Source organism: Phocoena phocoena, chromosome 16, assembly GCF_963924675.1.
Source record: "Phocoena phocoena chromosome 16, mPhoPho1.1, whole genome shotgun sequence".
In the NCBI taxonomy this organism is placed as follows: Eukaryota; Metazoa; Chordata; class Mammalia; order Artiodactyla; family Phocoenidae; genus Phocoena; species Phocoena phocoena.
The window spans coordinates 63,024,511-63,043,517 of NC_089234.1; the positions used below are offsets into that span (position 1 = coordinate 63,024,511).

The 19,007-nt window shown below is 46.9% G+C and overlaps 1 protein-coding gene across 2 annotated transcripts in view; it reads right to left on the bottom strand.

The window, feature by feature from the left end:
* HKDC1 (hexokinase domain containing 1) overlaps positions 1 to 16,759 on the bottom strand; it is a 39,404-nt gene extending 22,645 nt beyond the window's left edge. The window contains exons 1-6 of one of the 2 annotated variants that reach the window (XM_065894637.1): positions 16,697 to 16,759; positions 11,900 to 12,062; positions 5,727 to 5,875; positions 5,505 to 5,624; positions 1,525 to 1,620; positions 311 to 410 (exon numbers count right to left, since the gene is read on the bottom strand). In XM_065894637.1, the coding sequence (XP_065750709.1) occupies positions 311 to 410; positions 1,525 to 1,620; positions 5,505 to 5,624; positions 5,727 to 5,875; positions 11,900 to 12,062; positions 16,697 to 16,759 (691 nt within the window). The remainder of the gene's footprint in view (positions 1 to 310; positions 411 to 1,524; positions 1,621 to 5,504; positions 5,625 to 5,726; positions 5,876 to 11,899; positions 12,063 to 16,696) is intronic. The other variant, XM_065894638.1, reaches the window with a different exon arrangement.
* Positions 16,760 to 19,007: the final 2,248 nt, after the last annotated feature.

Sequence of the window (19,007 nt, forward strand, 5' to 3'; positions counted from 1 at the left end):
AAATTATGTTACTTGTTTAGGCCTTTTCGGTCTCTCACCCACCACCGCGCTGAAAGCTTCATGAGCACAGGAACCTTTGGGACTCTCACCACTGAGAATCTGATGCAGAGCACGAGGCCCGGCACACAATGGGCACTCAGTAAACACTTGTTGAATGAATGCATATATTAATTTTCCATCTCCCTATGTTGCTTCTTCTAAGTAGAAAGTGCCAATAACCTTCCCACAGCATTTACTCAGAGTTCCCCGAAACTAAGCCCCAAACCAATCCCTTTCACCCTCCTCCACAAAGGAAGTCAAATTGAGTTACCAATGATGACACCAACTTCACAGTAGGGATCATCATAGGCGCACGTCATCATGGTCCCCACGGTGTCATTGACCAAAGCCAGGATGTCCACATCTAAGTCCTGCTGGAACACAAGTCCCAGAGGGCATCAGTGGGTGGGAGGGAGCTGTTATCCGTTCATGTTTCCCCACAGAGGAAGCAAAAGCAGTGAAGGTGCCTGGTTGAGACAATCTCTAGATCCTGCCTTCTGGGTCTGCCTGTAAGGAATAAGGCCTTTGTCAAGGTTCAGGGGAAAGAAAGAGCAGCTGGGAGCTGAACAGTGGAACTCAGGCTCCTGCTCTGTGTGTGAAAGCCTCTGAGCAATGAAAATACGAGAGACCGATCACCAGGACTCCAGCCCATGTTTGAGGGACCCTGAGAAAAGCATGTTTATCCTAGGAGCAATAGTGTTTCCAGGAGAAAACACCAAAGTCCTTGCCCATGGGGACATTTTAACCAGCCTCAGCCAAGTCCTCTCTGTGGGCACCACCATGGGTTTCCCGTTCTACCAAGTCAACGCGGGTTATTACACCATGGTTCCACAAGGTTTGGGAGAGCATTTTAAAGTGAAATGAAAACAATAAGAGAAAAACAAAGGGTACAAAAGAACATGAGAGCAACTTTAAAGAGAAAAAAGACTGGAAGGGTATAAATCAATATATTCCTCATGCTGTCAGGGTAGCAAGTCATTTGGGTTCATTTGTGTACTTCTCAGCTCTGCAATGAGCATGTCTTGCTTTTATATTTTTATAGTTCTTTAAATTATCATAAAATGTATTCAACAAACAGAAATACTCAATGAGTAGAGAGTGGAAAGTGGGATCAAGAGCCAGACAGGAAAGAAAGTGACCTTTTAAGCCTCAGAGAGGAAAGGTGGCGGTTGGAGCATCACACACAGCGTCAGGTCTAACCAAGACCCCCGAGGGGCTGTGGCAGCTGGGGAGGCCCCAGGGAAGTGCGGGTCACCCTTCAACAGTGATCGGAACACTCTCCACATGCCAAGGCTCACAGGTGGGTTTATCCAAATCGGCAGCATCTGTGCTACAGTGAGACCTTCCCTAAGATCAAATCCGTGTCTGATTCTCCTTCGAGGGCAGGCATGTAGGAGATAACCCTCCCCCACATCCTCCCCTCACCCCCGCAAGAGAAAGGGGCTAGAACTGGGAGACCTCCCCACGCGGAGGTGGATTCCTTACCTTGTGTTTTCTCATAGCATTGGTCAGAGAGCTCACTACGTCTGTGCCCTGAACTCCCCGCGCCTTAAACTTCTTTGTCCATGAAAGCAGGACACCCTGGGGGAAGATTTCAGATCCAGACAAAATAAGGAAGGCACTCAGTTCTGAAAATGAGCTGCAGAAATTTCATGCTTAAAGTGTATCCATCCCCCTGTGGCCTTTGCTTCTTGAAGCTGAATCACACCAATCCTTTCAACATTTCTCCAGACGCCTTTTCTAATAATTTTGACATGTTTATTACTCTCATCTGAGCAGTTTAAAACATAATACAGGGCTTCCCTGGTGGCGCAGTGGTTGAGAGTCCGCCTGCCGATGCAGGGGACACGGGTTCGTGCCCCGGTCTGGGAGGATCCCACATGCCGCGGAGCGGCTGGGCCCGTGGGCCATGGCCGCTGAGCCTGCGCGTCCGGAGCCTGTCCTCCGCAACGGGAGAGGCCACAACGGTGAGAGGCCCGCGTAACGCATAAAAAAAAAAAAAAAAAAAACATAATACATAGGGGCAGAAAGAACAATGGCAGCAGAGTCAGAACACTTAGATTCATAAGACATTGTCCAAGTCATTTAACCTCTCTGAGCCTCAGTTTACTCATCTGTAAAATGGAAACATCACTTCCCTGCCTCTGTCACAGGACTGCTCTGATAGAAGTACCAGCATACGGTAGACGCATGATGTGTGCAGAATGCCTGGTTTGCCAGGTCCACAAAGCAGAACTGACATGTTACCTTGTAAGACTCCCTCAGGGACTTCATTTCAACTTAGAAAAACAGTTCTCAATTTGCATTATCAATTATCTGCTTACAAGTGGTGTTTCTCAAGAGTTTCATGTCTAACATAGCAAATAATCACAGAATTTTTCAGACTGGAAGAGAACTTGGAGATTAAGAGACTTGCCCAAGGTCACATAGTCAAGAGGAGCTGAGCCCAAACTTATTGACTCCCTGACCATCCTCACCCCCTCAGTTTATGGATAAAGCAGCCAAGCTTTAGAGAGGAAGGAAGCTGTTCCAGGTGTCACAGTGAGTGAAGGACAGAGCCCAACTGGAACATAGGTCTCTGATGCACCCAACCAGTGACCAGGTTTCTCCCTGCACCACAGCGCTACCTAGTGGTAGCTCTAAATTCTGCCCTCATGGGCTATGGTAACATCCCTGCCCCACCAGAGGAGTGAGAGATTGTAGGGTGGTGTCCCCCCAAAAAGAATGCTAGGGACAATGTGGGACCTGTTGGGGGGAGTATATATGGGGGAATGGGGAATAAATGCATGTGATATATTGTTAAGTGAAAAAAAGCTATGCATACAACTACATATTTTTAAATTACACATACAGTATAACACCAGTATTTAATATAGATATGACTGGAAGGAAAACCCAACAATTCTAGTAGGGCGTATCTCTGAAGGTTGGGATTAGAGGAGATTTCTATTTTCTTCTTTAAACTTTTCAATTCCTACCCTCTTTCCTCTCTCTTCTTTTTCCTACCTTGAAAAAGTATTACCATTTTATCATCAGAAACACACACACACACACACACACACACACACACACACACACACAGAAATTTCTCTTTGGCTAAGACTTTTCCGTTCCCTCACTTAAACAAACAAAACAACAGCAACAACAAACTAACATCCTCCTTTAATTCCAATGCCCTGATCTTTAATCATTTTTTAGTTTTACAAAGAATCCCCCTTAGCCATACCTCCTCATAAGAAGTCTTCCCCTTCCCACCTCCTTCTGCACTTACATGGCTGATGAGACGCCACCTTCTCCAAAGCCCTTATTTTCATGTCACAAATCTACATGTACAGCAGAATCACGGTAACAGCTACGCCCACTCTCGGTTATTATTACTAACGCATTTCCTTGTGGCTGAAGCTTTTCTACTTTAGACTTCACTGAAAGGCAGCTTGGGAGGAAATTTTATAAAATGCAGGTAATTCAACTAGACTTGGAAGAGAAAAAGTTTTTCCCTTCCTCGATATAATCAAGCCACCCTTGCCTCATTTACATGTCGTCTGAAAACCCTCATTGGGATACAACAAAAAATGGGTCAAAATGCTTTCAGGCACCTGCTGATATTTTAAACAACATTCTAGACCTGTGTCTTTTTGGAAAGTCAGTGTGGTCAGGGAGTTTGTGAGCTTGGGCTGAGCCATTCTTGGCTGTGTGGCCTTGGGTAAGTCTCTTAACCTCTCTGAACTGCACTTTCTCAAATATAAAGTGGAAATAATTATATCTCCCTCATATGATTGCTTTGGGATTTAAATGAGGTTATACACATAAAGAGTTCATCAGAGTGCAAGGCACAGTGTCAAAATCTGAGATACAGTCTATCATCATCACCATCATCATCATCTTCCTTCTTCTTGAAGTCTCTGTTCCTAAGCTCAAATAAGAGGTGTTTAATTGTTTGGTGAATTGAGGCCTGATTCCTGACTCCTCCCACTTCCCCTACTGATTCGGGGGAACTCTGCTCTTCCAGTCTGCAAACACAAGCGAAGCTCCACCTGGCCTCTTCTAACATTCCCTGAAACCTTCTTCACACTATTTTTTCTAATTCTTTCTCAAGAAAATAATTAAAAAGTAAACCTCAGCCCATCTCCCATATAGACAGATGATGGCAAATTCCCATTCAACGGAATCTAATAAATGATTGATTGTACCTTTCAATTGTCAGATAGTTATTAAATAGCTATTAAATATAAGACATTGTGCTAGAGACCCTGGGGATGGAGAGGAAGAACAATATAAAATAGTGCCTGCCCTCCAGAAACATCTGTGGAATTGGAGGACAAGGTACAAAAGAATGAAGAGACAAGTTGTATAGGGACAATTGTCAAAACCTTACAGCTACCATTGATCCACCAGGCACACTGCTCAGTGCATTACAGGTGCTTCATCTAAGCTTCACCTCAGCCCAGCAAGTAGATATTATCCTTGTTTTACAGATAAGAAAACAAGGGACCCAAGAAGTTAAGTAACTTGCCCAGGGGACGCAACTTGTTCTGAGCCAGGATTCAAAGCCAGGTCTGTGGAACGTGAAAACCCATTCCCTTTCCACTATCCCACTATCAATAAGCGGCTCAAGCCAACAATATCGAACACATCCCAAGTCAAGGTGGTCCATGAACTGACTATGAGCTGGGTGTCATGACCAGTCTGTGCAGCAGGAGCTCACAGACCACCACCCCAGGCAGGAATAGCCTGCGGAGACCTGACTTGTGACAATAACCCCCTGGCCCCAGAAAGCTCACTGTCCTTTTATATGGCCCCTTGTTTATTGTCACAGATTCACATAAGATCAGCTTTGCCTTCTCCCTGTTTACAAATTGAAAATCTGAGGCACACAGAGATGGATTACTGGAGACTCCAGCTGGCTAGTGGCACAGCTGAGACTATACCTCCCAGGTGCTGGGTCTGTCCAGTAACGCTGTCACTCCAGTGACCCCACCTCGGTCCTCCTCCTAAGCACTCACTATAGAGGGAGACTCCCCAAGTCTTCCCCCTCTTATTCTAGTTAGCTGTGTCAATGCTTCCGAGAGTGGTTGCCAGACCAGCAGCATTCGTATCACCCGGTAACCTATTAGAAATACAAATCTAAGGCCCCACTGATTAAGAAACTCCTGCATGGGGCCCAGCAATCTGTGTTTAACAAACCCTCCAGGGATTCCGACGCAACCAAGGTCTGAGAACCACTGAGCTTGGTGGTGAAAACCATCTTGTTCCCTGTGCTGTGCCCCTAGGAAGTGTAAAATCAAGGCGGCCACGTTAACATATTCCCTGCCTCACAATTCCACCTCACTGTTTAAAAAAAAAGAAAAAACAAACAAGAAAATTCCTGCTGATCTCTCCTATTCCCAGCCCGACCCCTGCACATGCCATTCTCCAGCCCCAAACCCAAATCCTATCCAGCTCCCCCTCCCTTGCACCAGCCTTACCTCTTCTAATTTAGTCTGTTTGCAGGGAAAAGAAAAGGTTAGGCCAAGAGGTAATTTCTTCTCCATCAGCTCTTTGGTTTTCATGAAATCTGCCAGACAGTCAGCTACGTATTCAAACAGCTGCAGAGAAGAGAAAGCACAGGACACGGGGCTAAGGCACGGTCACCCAGGAACTTGATGCCAAGGCCTTCCCCCACCTTCACAGAGCCCCTGCCCTGCTACCTCTGTGCCATTCCCTCGGATAATTTCATTGGGTGTTGGGTAGAACTGACTCTCCATCTGGACATTTCGTTTCCCCTCTTCAGAGACTTGCACCTTCAAGACTCGAAACTTAGATCCTCCAAGATCCAGGGAAAGAAACTCCCCGTTTTCTATTAAAAAACAAAGCCAAAAAAGTTATCATTTATTGAGAGTCTGCTAAATAGCAAGCTCTGTGTTCGAAGTTGGAACTGTAATAAATGTCATGAAGTCTCACAACCACCCCACAAGCCAGGTATCATTATGCCCACACGCCAAGACTCCAGAAGTGTGGCCGTTGATTTGTGCCCTCCAAGGGGCAAAGTTGGAGTGTGACCCAAGTCTGCCTGCCTCTGCAGCTTCAGCCCTGCCCACTGGGCCATCCAGTAGGGAATAAACGCGTTCATCTGGAGAGGGCAAATGTGAACACCCTTCACGCAGGTGGTGTTAGAAATGGGCCTTGACGGTGGAGCTTATTCTAGCCCGCCACAACCCCGGCAACAGGCAGGAGAGAGCTGATACTCTGGAAAACGGGCATACAGCAGAAAAGGCAGAGGGAGCGCAGGGAAGAGAAAGTAGCCCCATACAAGCCTCAGTCTTATGGGCAGAGAGGAGACACTCCAGGAGGGAAAGGAGACAAGAACCAAATGCTGGTCCTTAAGGAGCCAAGGATGCTTAATATTTTGGGCCAGAGCCACTCCAAAAGGAGAAAATGTAACCTGACTGAGTCCAGTATAAGACAGATGCTATTAATAAAAAGGTGGAAATGACACATGTGTTGGGGTGAGGCAGCCCACCCTGATGACTTCAACTCAGATTCCAGCCAGAGGTCCTGCCTAGGACCCTGCCAGTATCTTCAGCATCAGCCACAGATATGGGATGGGAACTCATGTGTGCAAACCCTTGAACCAACAAGTCTTTGTATAGAATTATCTGTGCTGGAAAAGTGGCTGCATGTACCAGGCATGCTTCATGACATATGGCCAAGGCACGTGTGAGTGAAACTCCGTGACCACAAATCTGGTCACCCAAGTGGCCTTTCTTTGGTACCATGTGACCCTAAACACAGCTGCATGAATCTAAGGAACCAGCTGGCCATTCAGATTCACTCCTCGTGAAATGTGAAATAAAACATAGAAGGAAATTGCTAGTAGGTGGTAAAAACTGAAGTGGAAGCATCTCAAACATCAGAGGTCAGCTGGGTAGCCAAGGCGGCCACATGTATGTAGGCTGAAACCATGGAGGAAAATTCCTAAGTTCCAGTTCCCTTGAAGCCTGAGTGCACCACGGTTCCTGCCCTCAGATTCCCACAAGGTCCTGTGTGTCTCCCTTTTGGGTTTATGTGTCCTTGTACTACAAGCCTCCTTTCCTGACCTGCCTTGACTGGGTTTCTCTGTTCCTAGCAAGCAAGGAACTAGCGGCAAGCCCTCCCAATGGCGTGCAGCACCGCTCTTCAAACTTTAATGTGCATGTATATCGCCCAAGAATTTTGTTAACATGCAGACTATGATTCAGTGGAGGTGAGGCCTGAGATTTTACATTTCTAAACAAGCTGCTGCTGCAGGTCCGTGGAACAAGGTTTAGCGTCCTCATTTATAGACCCAGCCAGCCGGATATTTTGCTTTTGTGGAGATTTCTAGAAAGCAAGACTCTTTATCTCCCTAGATCAGCCCTGAAAGGAACCTGATGGAGCCATTTATTCAGGGAGGGACTCCAAGGACCTAATCCTGTGCAACTTTATTAGCACTCATCATGTACCAAGCAAGAGATGCTTTCACAGGTGTTATCACAGGTGTTGCACAGGAAAGAGGGTATATCACATGATCCATGTACGTATGAACATTTACTGAGCACTGACTTTGTGACAAGTGACATGCCAGGTGCTAGGGATGCAAAGACGAAAGACTGTGGGCCCCCTGGGAAGCCCATCAGAAATACAGGCAAGTAAGTAAACCATTTCCACACAGTAGGGCACGTGCTCTGATTGTGGGAAGCACAGGGAGCAGTGTCTACTAAATCAGAGCAGGAGTCACCACCCCAGAGGAAGTGATACAGAGCTGAGTGATGAAGAAAGAGCGCGAGTCAGCCAGCCAGACAGAGGAGAGCAGGGGTCCAGGGAGAGGAGGCCAGGAGCAAAGGAATGAGATTGCCTGGGGTGGGAAAGGTCTGCGCTTCTGAGCAGGAGGGACGTGTGACAGAAATGAGACTGGCGGGCAGTCTCGGGTTAAATTAGGAAGGATTTGGAAAAGCCACCCCACCTCCAAGAAATCTGGGATTTATCCAGGTGAGGGGGAGCCACAGAAAGATTTTAAGAAAGATTTTAACCAAGACCTGATTGAGATTTTGGGAAAACGCCTCTGACACCAACCAGGATAGATTGGAGGATTTAAAAAAAAAAAACATAATAATAATTATTTTTTTTTGAAGATGTTGGGGGTAGGAGTTTATTAATTTATTTATTTTATTCTTGCTGTGTTGGGTCTTCGTTTCTGTGTGAGAGCTTTCTCTAGTTGCGGTGAGCGGGGGCCACTCTTCATCGCGGTGCGCGGGCCCCTCACTATCGCGGCCTCTCGTTGCGGAGCACAGGCTCCAGACGCACAGGCTCAGTAGTTGTAGCTCACGGGCCTAGTAGCTCCGCGGAATGTGGGATCCTCCCAGACCAGGGCTCGAACCCGCGTCCCCTGCATTAGGAGGCAGATTCTCAACCCCTGTGCCACCAGGGAAGCCCAGATTGGAGGATTTTAATAAAAACCACATGGTGTGATCCCTTCTGTAACTCTGACACAGAGAAAGGACTCATTGGACCCCAGGGCAAGGAGGACCCACCTAGAAGAGGGCAACAGCAGCAGGGGGGCCATCAGGATCTTTACGGTGATTATTAAGATCATTATGACCTCTCATCATGGGGCTGTAATGTACAGCTTGGTGACCATAGTTCATAATACTGTATTGCATATTGGAAAGTTGCTAAGAGAGATCTTAAAAGTTCTCATCACAGGAAAAATAAATTTGTAACCGTGTGTGCTGATGGATGTAACTCGACTTTCTGTTGCCATCTTTTCGTAATATATACAAATACTGATCAGTATGTTGTACACCTGAAACTAATGTTATATGTCAATTACGTCGCCATTTTAAAAAATAAAAAGAATACTAATTAAAAAAAAAAGAAATGACCTTTCAAGAAGGTGAGGTTTCCTTGAGAATCCACCAGCTGTAGATGATCCTCCAGTGATCTTTCAGTGGCTCCAGGCAGCCGTGGACACCAGGGGTTTCCTTCTCCTAAGCCATTGCCAGGGCTTGTGCTCCTTCCCCACTCCCTAGTGCAGCATCTCCCAAAGGCGCAGGAGGACTGAACGTGTATATTCCGGGAGATTCACCATCTCCAGGGGGAGAGGCCCGAGAAGCCATATGTTTAGGAATCGTCCCAGGTGAGTTTTATGCTCAGGCAAGTGCGGGACCCCTGTCCTAATGCAGACCCCTGGGCCCATCAGCTGACAACACTGGGGCTCCTGGGCTCAACTTGCAAGGCTCACCCTCCAGGAGGCCTAGGAGGCTGCCTGGAGACAGAGGCCAAGAAGAGAGGCAGCGGGGGTGGGGCCTGAAGAACCACTGTCGCCTTCAAATCACAAGATGGGCACTTCCTGTCCCCCTTCCCTTGTGACTGGTAGAAGAGAAGGCACAAACAATAACCATGCTTTTAAGGCACTCGTAAGAACAGTCAACTGCTGCTCCCTGACTGACAGGCTGCGAGGTAACTAAGGCTCAATCAGGTTACCCCCCCTCAGGGAGGTTCAGATGAAAGAGGGGAAACTAGAGAGTAGGCAAACTCAAAACGATTTCTCTGGAAATTGAATACATTTCTGAAATGGAGACCCCAAGAGATTAGGATGTAATTATGAAATCATACCACCAGCTCCCAGGAGCTCTGTAGGACTTGGGACATTTTGAATAGTTGAGAGCATTCCTTCCACATGACCTCATCTGATCCTAACGACCCTACAAGTTGGTGGGACAAACTGGCCACGTCCCTTTTACTAATGAGGACAGGAGTACAGTGGTTCTGGGACTTAACAAGGTCACCTGGCTCCACAGGGACTCTGGGCCCAGGGACCTCACTGCAGCAGGATCACTGGTGAGATTTATTGTGTGATGAGAGGCTCTAAGGAGACAGTGAAGAAAGGAGCTGGTGTCTCCTGGCCTGAGGAGGACGCAATTTCTAAAACTTGGTCAGTTTCACTTCCAAACCTTCCTGAAGCAGCCAGGGTCGGGAAGGCACACCTGGCCAGTAGCCTCACACCATCAAAGGCCACTTTCCCTTGCTTCTGGGGACACACGTCTACAAGAGGAACCAAAGCACCAAAAGCCAGGAGGACTCTGACCTGGAGCTCCCTCCCTCACACACCTCATGATTCAGGTGCTTCCTCGGAATGCCCCAGATGATCTATCAAGGACAGAGTCCCCGCAGCATTCTCAAAGAGCAGTGTCAGAACTCAGCAGAGATTTCAAAGCAGGACTGTCTCTCTCCACAGCCTGTGTTCCTCCATGGTGGTACACTGCCCACTACACAACCGCCACCAGCAAGGGAACGGGTCTTTCCCATCACAGTTCCCAGTTCTCAAACGGCAGAGCCAAGCTACTTGGGCCCAGGCATTGGCCCAGAGGGGTCCAAAGCCCACTAATCTGATCAAAGGTCCCTGCTCCTTCAGGAGCCCCAAAGCCCCTGCTGGAGCTTGGTTGCAGAACTGCGGCCCTGACACTGAGGAAGCCCCGTGGTCCTCACTGCGCTCATCTGACCTGAGGATAAGAGTTACACCATGGGGTTCTTATAGGGATTGTATGAGACAGTGAGACCCTAGCACTGCATGACCATAATAGGTGCCTGGTAGATACCAGTTCCTTTTCCTCCTATGGCTTTACCCAGAGGCTGAGTGAAGGAGTTTGATGGAGCCTCACAGATTCCCTCTAGAGGTCTCTAGGCTATGGTAAGCAAAATAATGGCTTCTCCAAGATGTTTACATTGTAATCCCCAGATCCTATGGATATGTTAGGTTATGTAACAAGGGGGAATTAAGGTTGCAGATAGAATCAGAATTGCTCATGAGTTGACCTTGAGGTTGGGAGATTATGCTGGATTATCTGAGTGGGCCTAATGTAATCACAGGGTTTTTAAATGTGGAAGAGGGAGGCCGAAGGGTCAGAGTCAGAGATCTGAAAATGCTATACTGGGGCTTGAAGATGGAAAGGGGCATTAGCCAAGGAATGCAGGTGGCCTCTAGAAGCTGGAAAAGGTAAGGAAACAGCTTCTTCCCCAGAGCCTCCAGAAGGAATGCAGCTCTGCCAACACCTTGATTATAGCCCAGGGAGACCCACTGAAAACTTCTGACCTCCAGAGTTGTAAGAAAATTAATTTGCGTTGTTTAAAGCTGCTAAGTTTGTGCTAACTTATTACAGCAGCAGTAGAAAGCACATTTTACAGATAGAAAAATTGAGGCTAAACATTTTGCCAAAGGTCACTGAGATATGACAGAGCTGGGCCTAGAACCTAGGTTTCTTCAATTATTATTTAATATTTTTGCCACTACGTCATACTATCTTCCACTACTTCCTATCTATAGCCTAGAATCTAGATACCTAGGAGTGAAATGCCATTTACTATGCATTCTACAAATATTTCAGGCCTAGTATGCATCAAGCGCTACGCAGCGCTCAGAGCGCTGTGGTGAAGAAGACACAGACCCTGCCCTCAGGGAGTGATGGTCCAGTGGGGAGACTCACATACACAGCAGGGTGACAGGAGCTCTGATAAGAACCTAATCCAGCATGGGGATGCTTCCCAGATGGAGGCAGTAACCTCTACACTGAGATGGAAAAGCCAAACTGGTGTTCGTAAGGGGAAGAGTGTTGGGATTCTCCAACAGGAGAGGGAACAGAGTGTGTAGGGCTAAGGCAGGCAGGGAAGTAACAAGGTGCATTTGAATTTTGGCTCAAAACTTTTGGTACTGAGCATGACTGAAGCATAGAGAGTCAGTGGGGTGGGGGGATGTGGAGAGAGGGCTGGAGAGGTAAGCCAGGGAACAGAAGCAAACTTCAGTTACCCATCAGCCAAGAGGGAACCAGGGGGATCAGGGTCCCTGGCAGCCCCCAGCTCCACTCACCTGAGCCATCTGGAATGGCCCTGACAAAGGTGGGCAGCATCTTCACCGACGCTGTGGGGTTGGTGTCCTTCCCCAGGCCCTTCTGCATTTCAGCCTGGAACCGAGCCATGACGTCCAAAAGGGTCTCATCGGAGAGCCGCATGTGATACAGGAACCTGTCCACCTGGAACAGAGAGCTGAGTGATCAGGGTTGGCTGCTGGGGACACCTGTCCACCATTAAAGGCTGTAAATTCCCACTCCAGGCATGAAGGTGCCTTCCTGACTCGGGACAGCTTCTCGATGTGGATTCCCAAAGGCCCCTTGCCTGACCACTCATCAAGCTGGGGAGTTAGAACAGAATGGAATGGAAAGCCAGGGAGGTGGGGACTTATTCCTCTGAAAAACAAGCTCTGAGGAAAAACTGATTCCCCCATTTCTCTGATGGGACAATGGAGGGGCAAAAACGAAGAAGGATTCAATTTCTAATTCCCGGTTCAAGGACCTCACCATTGTCCTACCGCCTCTCTTCTGGAAAAGACTAGCTATAGCTTGAACCTCAAATTCCTAAACATGGAACCTTTCTTTTGTGCAATGGTAACAATATATATTCACACGTTTCCCCTTGTTTATGGGCCGCTAGGAAGAGCAGAGCTAAATTCAGTTTCCAAGTGCAACCTCTGAAGTCCGGTGCTTTAAATTTCCATTTTGTTTTTAACTGAGGTTGTTTTAACTAAGATGAAGTTTAATTTTTAAAGCCAGATCAAACTGCTATTGGAAATGAGAGCATGTCACTCAAGTAACCAGAAAACTGGGACAAAGGACCACTACCCCAGTGGAGGGAAGATATAAAAATTACTATTGCTGTGCACAGTCCATTTGAAGGCAGTAAGTCACATCATATTACCTTCCTCCCCGTGGTAACGCTAATCACTTGGTGGCGGCAGCCTAGATTCCCAGGGCTCGCTGGGATGGAGTACCAGGAGGAGGGACAGCGGCACAGGTGCCCTGTATTGCCACCCTGCTCTCTCTACTGAATAGCCTCTCTATTCATCCAGGTCACAAGGAGGCTTCATCTTGGCACATTCCTGCAGGAACTTCTCTCCCACACTTTTATCTAAGGCTAAGAACATTTGTTGCAGTATACAAAGTGCTTTCACGTATGTCACCTCAACTAACCTCCAAGACATCCACTGGAGGCAGTCAGGTAAGGCCAAATTATTGCTCCTAATTGAGAGACGGGGACTCCAAGGCTCAGAGCCATTAAGCAGCATTAGGAGAACCATAGGTAAGTGGCAGCCCTGGGACTATAATGCAGTCTCCGTATTCCTCGCTCCATGGCTTGGTTTTGCTTCACAGCTTTGTGCAGGACCCACAAGCCCCACAGACAAGTTATACCAAAGTCCAGGGGTCACATGACCTTTATCATAAGACAGGTATGCAGTCATCAGCCAGCCCTAGAGGGCAGGCATCCCAGTTCAGTCCAGGGCCAGTATGGAGTCCTAAGCCAGTGAAGGGGTCCATGGCTCCAGGGGCTTGGGGGCCCAGCGAGAGGCCAGAAAACCATCAGAGAGCCATTAACAAGAGGACAATTGGGCTTTCAGCATATTTGAGAAGATAGGATGGAATCAGGTCATGCTTCATTAAGGGCTTTCTGTTCACCCCGAGTCTGTTTATGACTAATTGGTTGGCACAGCAACACACAAGGAGAAAACCGACAGAAGGGACGTGACCCAAGTAATTGGGGTTTGGGGAAGGGTGAGATGTACTACACGGAACCTAAACTTGCTTCTTTATCACCCCAAGGCCCTTCAGACAGTGCCCCTGAACGTACTGCTCATTTCTGCTCAGCCCCAGAGTATAAAGACCTCCTCCAGGTAACCCCATAGCATCATCCTTTGTATGTAAGTAGTGGTTTTGAGGCCCTTTGGGGGTAGTTTGCCAGCTGAAGTTTAACAGTCATTCAGAACTTTGGGTTACTACTCCTGTTCTTTCAGTAAGTTAAAGTTATGACAGACAAATGTCAACTTAGCGTCAGTTTCTTGTTTATTCTTTGTGTCTTCCACAGCACCTGGTACAGTAGTTAGAAGGGAAGAATGAAACATACGTTGGGACAAAAAGGCTGTATTTTAAATCCAAACAGGTGATTTGCGGCCTGTATAAGCAGGCCCACACGTTGCAGGCACCAAGGAAGGGTACTTGAGTTCAGAAAACCAAGCCCACTCTTGGAGTGACTCACAAACCATGTGACATCAGGTATCTTCTAAACAAAAGAGCCAACAAGCATCACATTTAACATATGAAGAGCAAATTCAAAACTGCAGGCTCAGAGCTGCTGAATTACAGGATGTGGGAGCGCGAAAGCGCGAAGGGACTTTACAGATCACTTAGTCCAAAGATACTGTATTATGAATCCAGAGTCATAAAATGGTTCAACTCTTGAACCCAGTGATGTCACTTCTGGTAATCTATCCTTAGGAAACAATCCCAAATATGGAGAACATTAAATACACACCAATGTTTATCATAGCAATATTTTATTTGTTAAAAAAATGTTTATGAAAGTGGCTGAATGTCCAACAAGAGGGAAAAGGTTAAATTATGGCATATCCAACTTGACTGAACTTTAGGAAGATAATTATGGAGAAATGTACTTAACGTGGTTACGTTTTAACAGTAAGTGAACTATACAGATCCACAGTGGTAAACACAATATAACTGTAAAAACATCCACCGTGAAAAAAGACAACAAGGGCTTCCACGTGGCAAACGTGACAGTGTCTGTGAGAAGGGTGAGATTAAAGGTAACATTTTCACTTTTCGTAATGTTGACTTACTAAACTGTAAAAAGTACACAGGGAAAAACCTAACCAGTTCTTCTCTTATGAATGAACAATCTGCAGGTCAGTGACCAGACCCAGTCCAATGTTATCAATAGGTCAAATAATGTCACTACATCGAATTGGAAAAGATCTCCTCTCCTCTCCCCTCCCCCCTTTCCTTCCCCTCCCCCTTTCCTTTCTTTTTCTTTCTCTCTCTTCCTTCTTTCCTTCCTTTCTCTTTCACTTCCTTCTTTCCTTCTTCTTTCTTCCCCCCTTCCTTCCTGTTTTGTTTTGGCTTAGTTTTAATGTTGGTATAAGGAAATTTTTAAAAATTGTTCCAGGGTCTGAATAGTAATCCTCGTAGGCACGTAGCACCCAGGATCTTGACAACTCTAGAAGCAGGAAGCACAGAAACTATGGAGGGGACTGGCTACCTGACCAGGACGGAGAAAGAGCCCGTGCCTTTTGACCAGGTGTGTTGTCACCATGAGGAGAAGTGAATGAGGTGGTGTTCTCAGAACCTATGACTCAACGCAGCAACTCATAAACTGGCCACCCTTGCTACCCCAGACACCTGCTGGCTCACTCATCAAGGTGGCTGGAAAGTGCTCCTGACTATCCCTGCTCAGCTCACGCTTAGCTATCTTGCCTTCCCCTGGGAGAGAGAGAGAGGGGTCAACCCCAGGCCTTGACAAACGCTGACCCTCCTCCCAGAAGGACCTGGAACAGATCAGTGGAGGCTGCAATCCCACCTCCTGGGCCTGCACCTGCGCTGGTGGACAAACATGTCTAGCCTGATTCTTGGGTGTAACTAAAGGTTAACCACCACAAAGGGGCCCAAGGAAACGAAACTAATTTGCTAGAACTAGAGGTATAAAGGTCCAAAGACTCCCCTTGAGGGCTGGAGAGACACCATGCAGGTTACATCTTTACTAAGAGGTTGTAACAGAAAATGAATTCTTAAGCAGTACTGTAGGACTTTTCCATCTCCTTAAGAAGCTAGTAGAGAGCTCTCTGAATCTAATCAATAAATGAAAATTAAGATAACTGACTGATTTACAATATTTTAAGATTTGCTATAACCTGCAACCCAACTCCCTAATGAACAAAATGTAGTGGGAGGTTATCCCACCCAGCACAGGAGGGCTGTCAGGTGCCATGCTTTCTTTCTTTCAGTTTGAAAAGCCAGGAGGCATCATGACACAATGGAAAGAATGCTGAAGGAGGATTCAGAGGTTTGGGTTTAATCCTCACTCCACTTTAAATACCTGGGTAATCCTGGCTAAATCCACCTGCTGGGAGGACTTCTGTTATCTATAAATTGAGAGATGCTCGTGCCCAGAGCCCTGCCACTGGCAGCTGGTGTGGGTAGAGGGGCAGGCTGGGCTCATTCTAGGCTGCCAGGAGAGAATGCTGGTGGCTGGCCCCCATTTGAGCCTTGGCAACTTTTAACCAGCCGACCTTGGAATCAATTTTGTAGACAGGTTTCTTGTGCAAAGTGGCAAAATAATGCACATCATTAAGAGCACGCCACTGGCCAACAGCACGTGCCAACAATATATATTTTGAATATTGTACGTAAAAACTCACACCCCTCTTGGTATCCATATTTATACCCTTCCAAGCATGTGAAGAATCATGTGAATTACTTTAATGAGTTCTCAAATTTTCTTTAAAATTGACTCTTCTTTGTAGCCTTTCCCCCAAACATTCCTCACATCAAACACAATTGTCTTCAAGCTTTCTAAAGACTTTCTCCTCATCCCCTTCCCATCTGGTATCTGAAGTCCGAGTGAAATGGAAGGCTCAGGACAGTATGCAATGTGCAGCCCATGGGAGATTCACTTCCTCTTCCCCTTCTGTGAGTTTTTACTGCCTCTGTTCACCCCGTACCTTTTCTAATAAGCTCTCTTAAATCTCTTCACATGTAGGCATGGGATCAATTAACTCTGTCAGGGAAGACTGGACCAGATATCTCTCAGCTCTGTGAGTCCTTACCTTCTTGATCTGATCCTCCTTCAGCTTGGTGAAGTAAAATGCCGTCAAGTGTACCGCAAACATTCTCCCCAAGTTTGGTTTCTCCTAAGGTGAGCAGATATTTCCGTGCAGCATTCACTCCCACGTCTCTGGAGCGCTGCCCACTTCCAGTCCAGGCTGGATCCCTCCGGGGAACTAGGTGCTACAGATTAAATACTTCCAGGCTGCTTAGTTCAACGATTAAACTTTGCCCCCTGTCTCTGGTCCCTCCCTCCAGCACACACTTGATTGTCTAATAGGAGGCTCAGGATGGTAGCTGAGGGTTGGTGGAGGGTAGGCAGGGGACGGGTTGCTTGACTCTTTTGAGAATTGGGTCCCACAAAATCTCGTTGCTAAGCAACACTCTCAAGCTAATGTCCCACCAAGCCCACTCAGCCGAGGAAAATCTTCTGAGAAGTTGGGCGTTAAACAAAGCCAACTCTCAACCAGATGAGCTGCTCTGCAAATGTCTAGTCTCAGGCTTTTCTCTTTAGTCCTTTTCTTCTCAGCACAGGAATATAACTCCTAACTCTCTGCTCCTCAAGAGCACTATCTTAATTAAGACTAAGTATTGCCCTGGTCAGAGAGGTTTCAAGAATGTTGGGGCAGGGCTTCCCTGGTGGCGCAGTGGTTGAGAGTCCGCCTGCCGATGCAGGGGACATGGGTTCATGCCCTGAGCCGGGAAGATCCCACATGCCGCGGAGCGGCTGGGCCCGTGAGCCATGGCCGCTGAGCCTGCGCATCCGGAGCCTGTGCTCCGCAACGGGATAGGCCACAACAGTGAGAGGCCCGCGTACCCCCCCCCCCAAAAAAGAATGTTGGGGCAAATTCCTTAATTTGTGACCAATCAAATCTCTTAGCTTACAGCCATTGGTAATGGAAAAAAATCAATAAAGGTTTATCTACTCACAGTGGTAAGCCAGAAAACCTTGATATCCCAGCTAATGAACCAGAAAAGAATTATCCATGAGAAAGAATGAAGTCACCCGTACTCACTGGGAAGCTGCTGCTGGAGAGAAAAACTGAAGTCACAGACGGGAAATGTCTCAGACCACCAGGATATTTGGTTCACTCACTTATCTCCCTCCATCATACTTGATGTGAGAAGGACCCAGAAAGGGGTCAACGTATGGGTACAACAGACTTTGCACTCTTCCCGCAGTCATTGGTCAGCTGATGAAATCAACAACAACAACGATGCTGTTAACAACAGCTGCTAACATGGATAGAGCACTTACTATTTCCATTTTGTAAATGAGAAAATTGAGGCCCAGAAAGGTTAATTTGCTCAAAATCACAAAGCCTGTAAATAGTACAGTGAAGAATGAAACCCAGGAGTTTCATTTCAGTGCCCAGCTCTTAAACAATACATAATATTGCCTTTCTTCCTTTCCCATGCAATAGATACTCAGTTAATAGCTACTACTAGCAGCAGCATTCTGTGGGGTATTGTCAAGAATTCCAAACACAGTTAACCCTTGAACGACACAGGTTTGAAATGCATGGGTCCACTTACATAAGGATCCTTTTCAATAGTAAATAATACAGTACTACATGATCCAGGGTTGGCTGAATCCGCCTGTAGATGTGGAATCACAGATACGGGGGAACCACTTGTACAGAGGGCCGGCTATTAATTATAAGTAAATTTTTGACTGTGTGGAAGGTCCAGCGTCCCTAACCTCTGAGTTGTTCAAGGGTCAATAGTACTTGGAAAACTAAACACACAGATATCACTTCAATAGGATCTTCCCAGTGGGGGAAAATGGCAAATGAAGAAATTCCTGACCATAACATCCCAAATACTAATCAAATGCTTACTAAAATTAGCAACTGATCTGATGTTAATGAAGGTCAGCTGGGCACCCCAGTGTTTCTCTGCTCCTATAGGCACCTGCTCTACAATACAAACGGGAAAAAAAAATGACTTTTCCTGGTCAATTTAGCTGCCTCGACTTTGTTTGCTTTGCAACTGCATAATCTCATTTATCAAGACAATTGCCAGACAATTGCCTGGGGAGAACCTTCAACAGCTGCCTCTTCAGGAGCCAATGATTCTCCAATCAGTGCTCTTTATCCATCCATCATGTGGATGAGCCACTGGAAGTCTAGCCTAAGCCCAGGGTGTTTGATTAAAACTACTCAGATGCTGGGCTTCCCTGGTGGCGCAGTGGTTGAGAGTCCGCCTGCCGATGCAGGGGATATGGGTTCGTGCCCCGGTCCGGGAGGATCCCACATGCCGCAGAGCGGCTGGGCCCATGAGCCATGGCCGCTGAGCCTGCGCGTCCGGAGC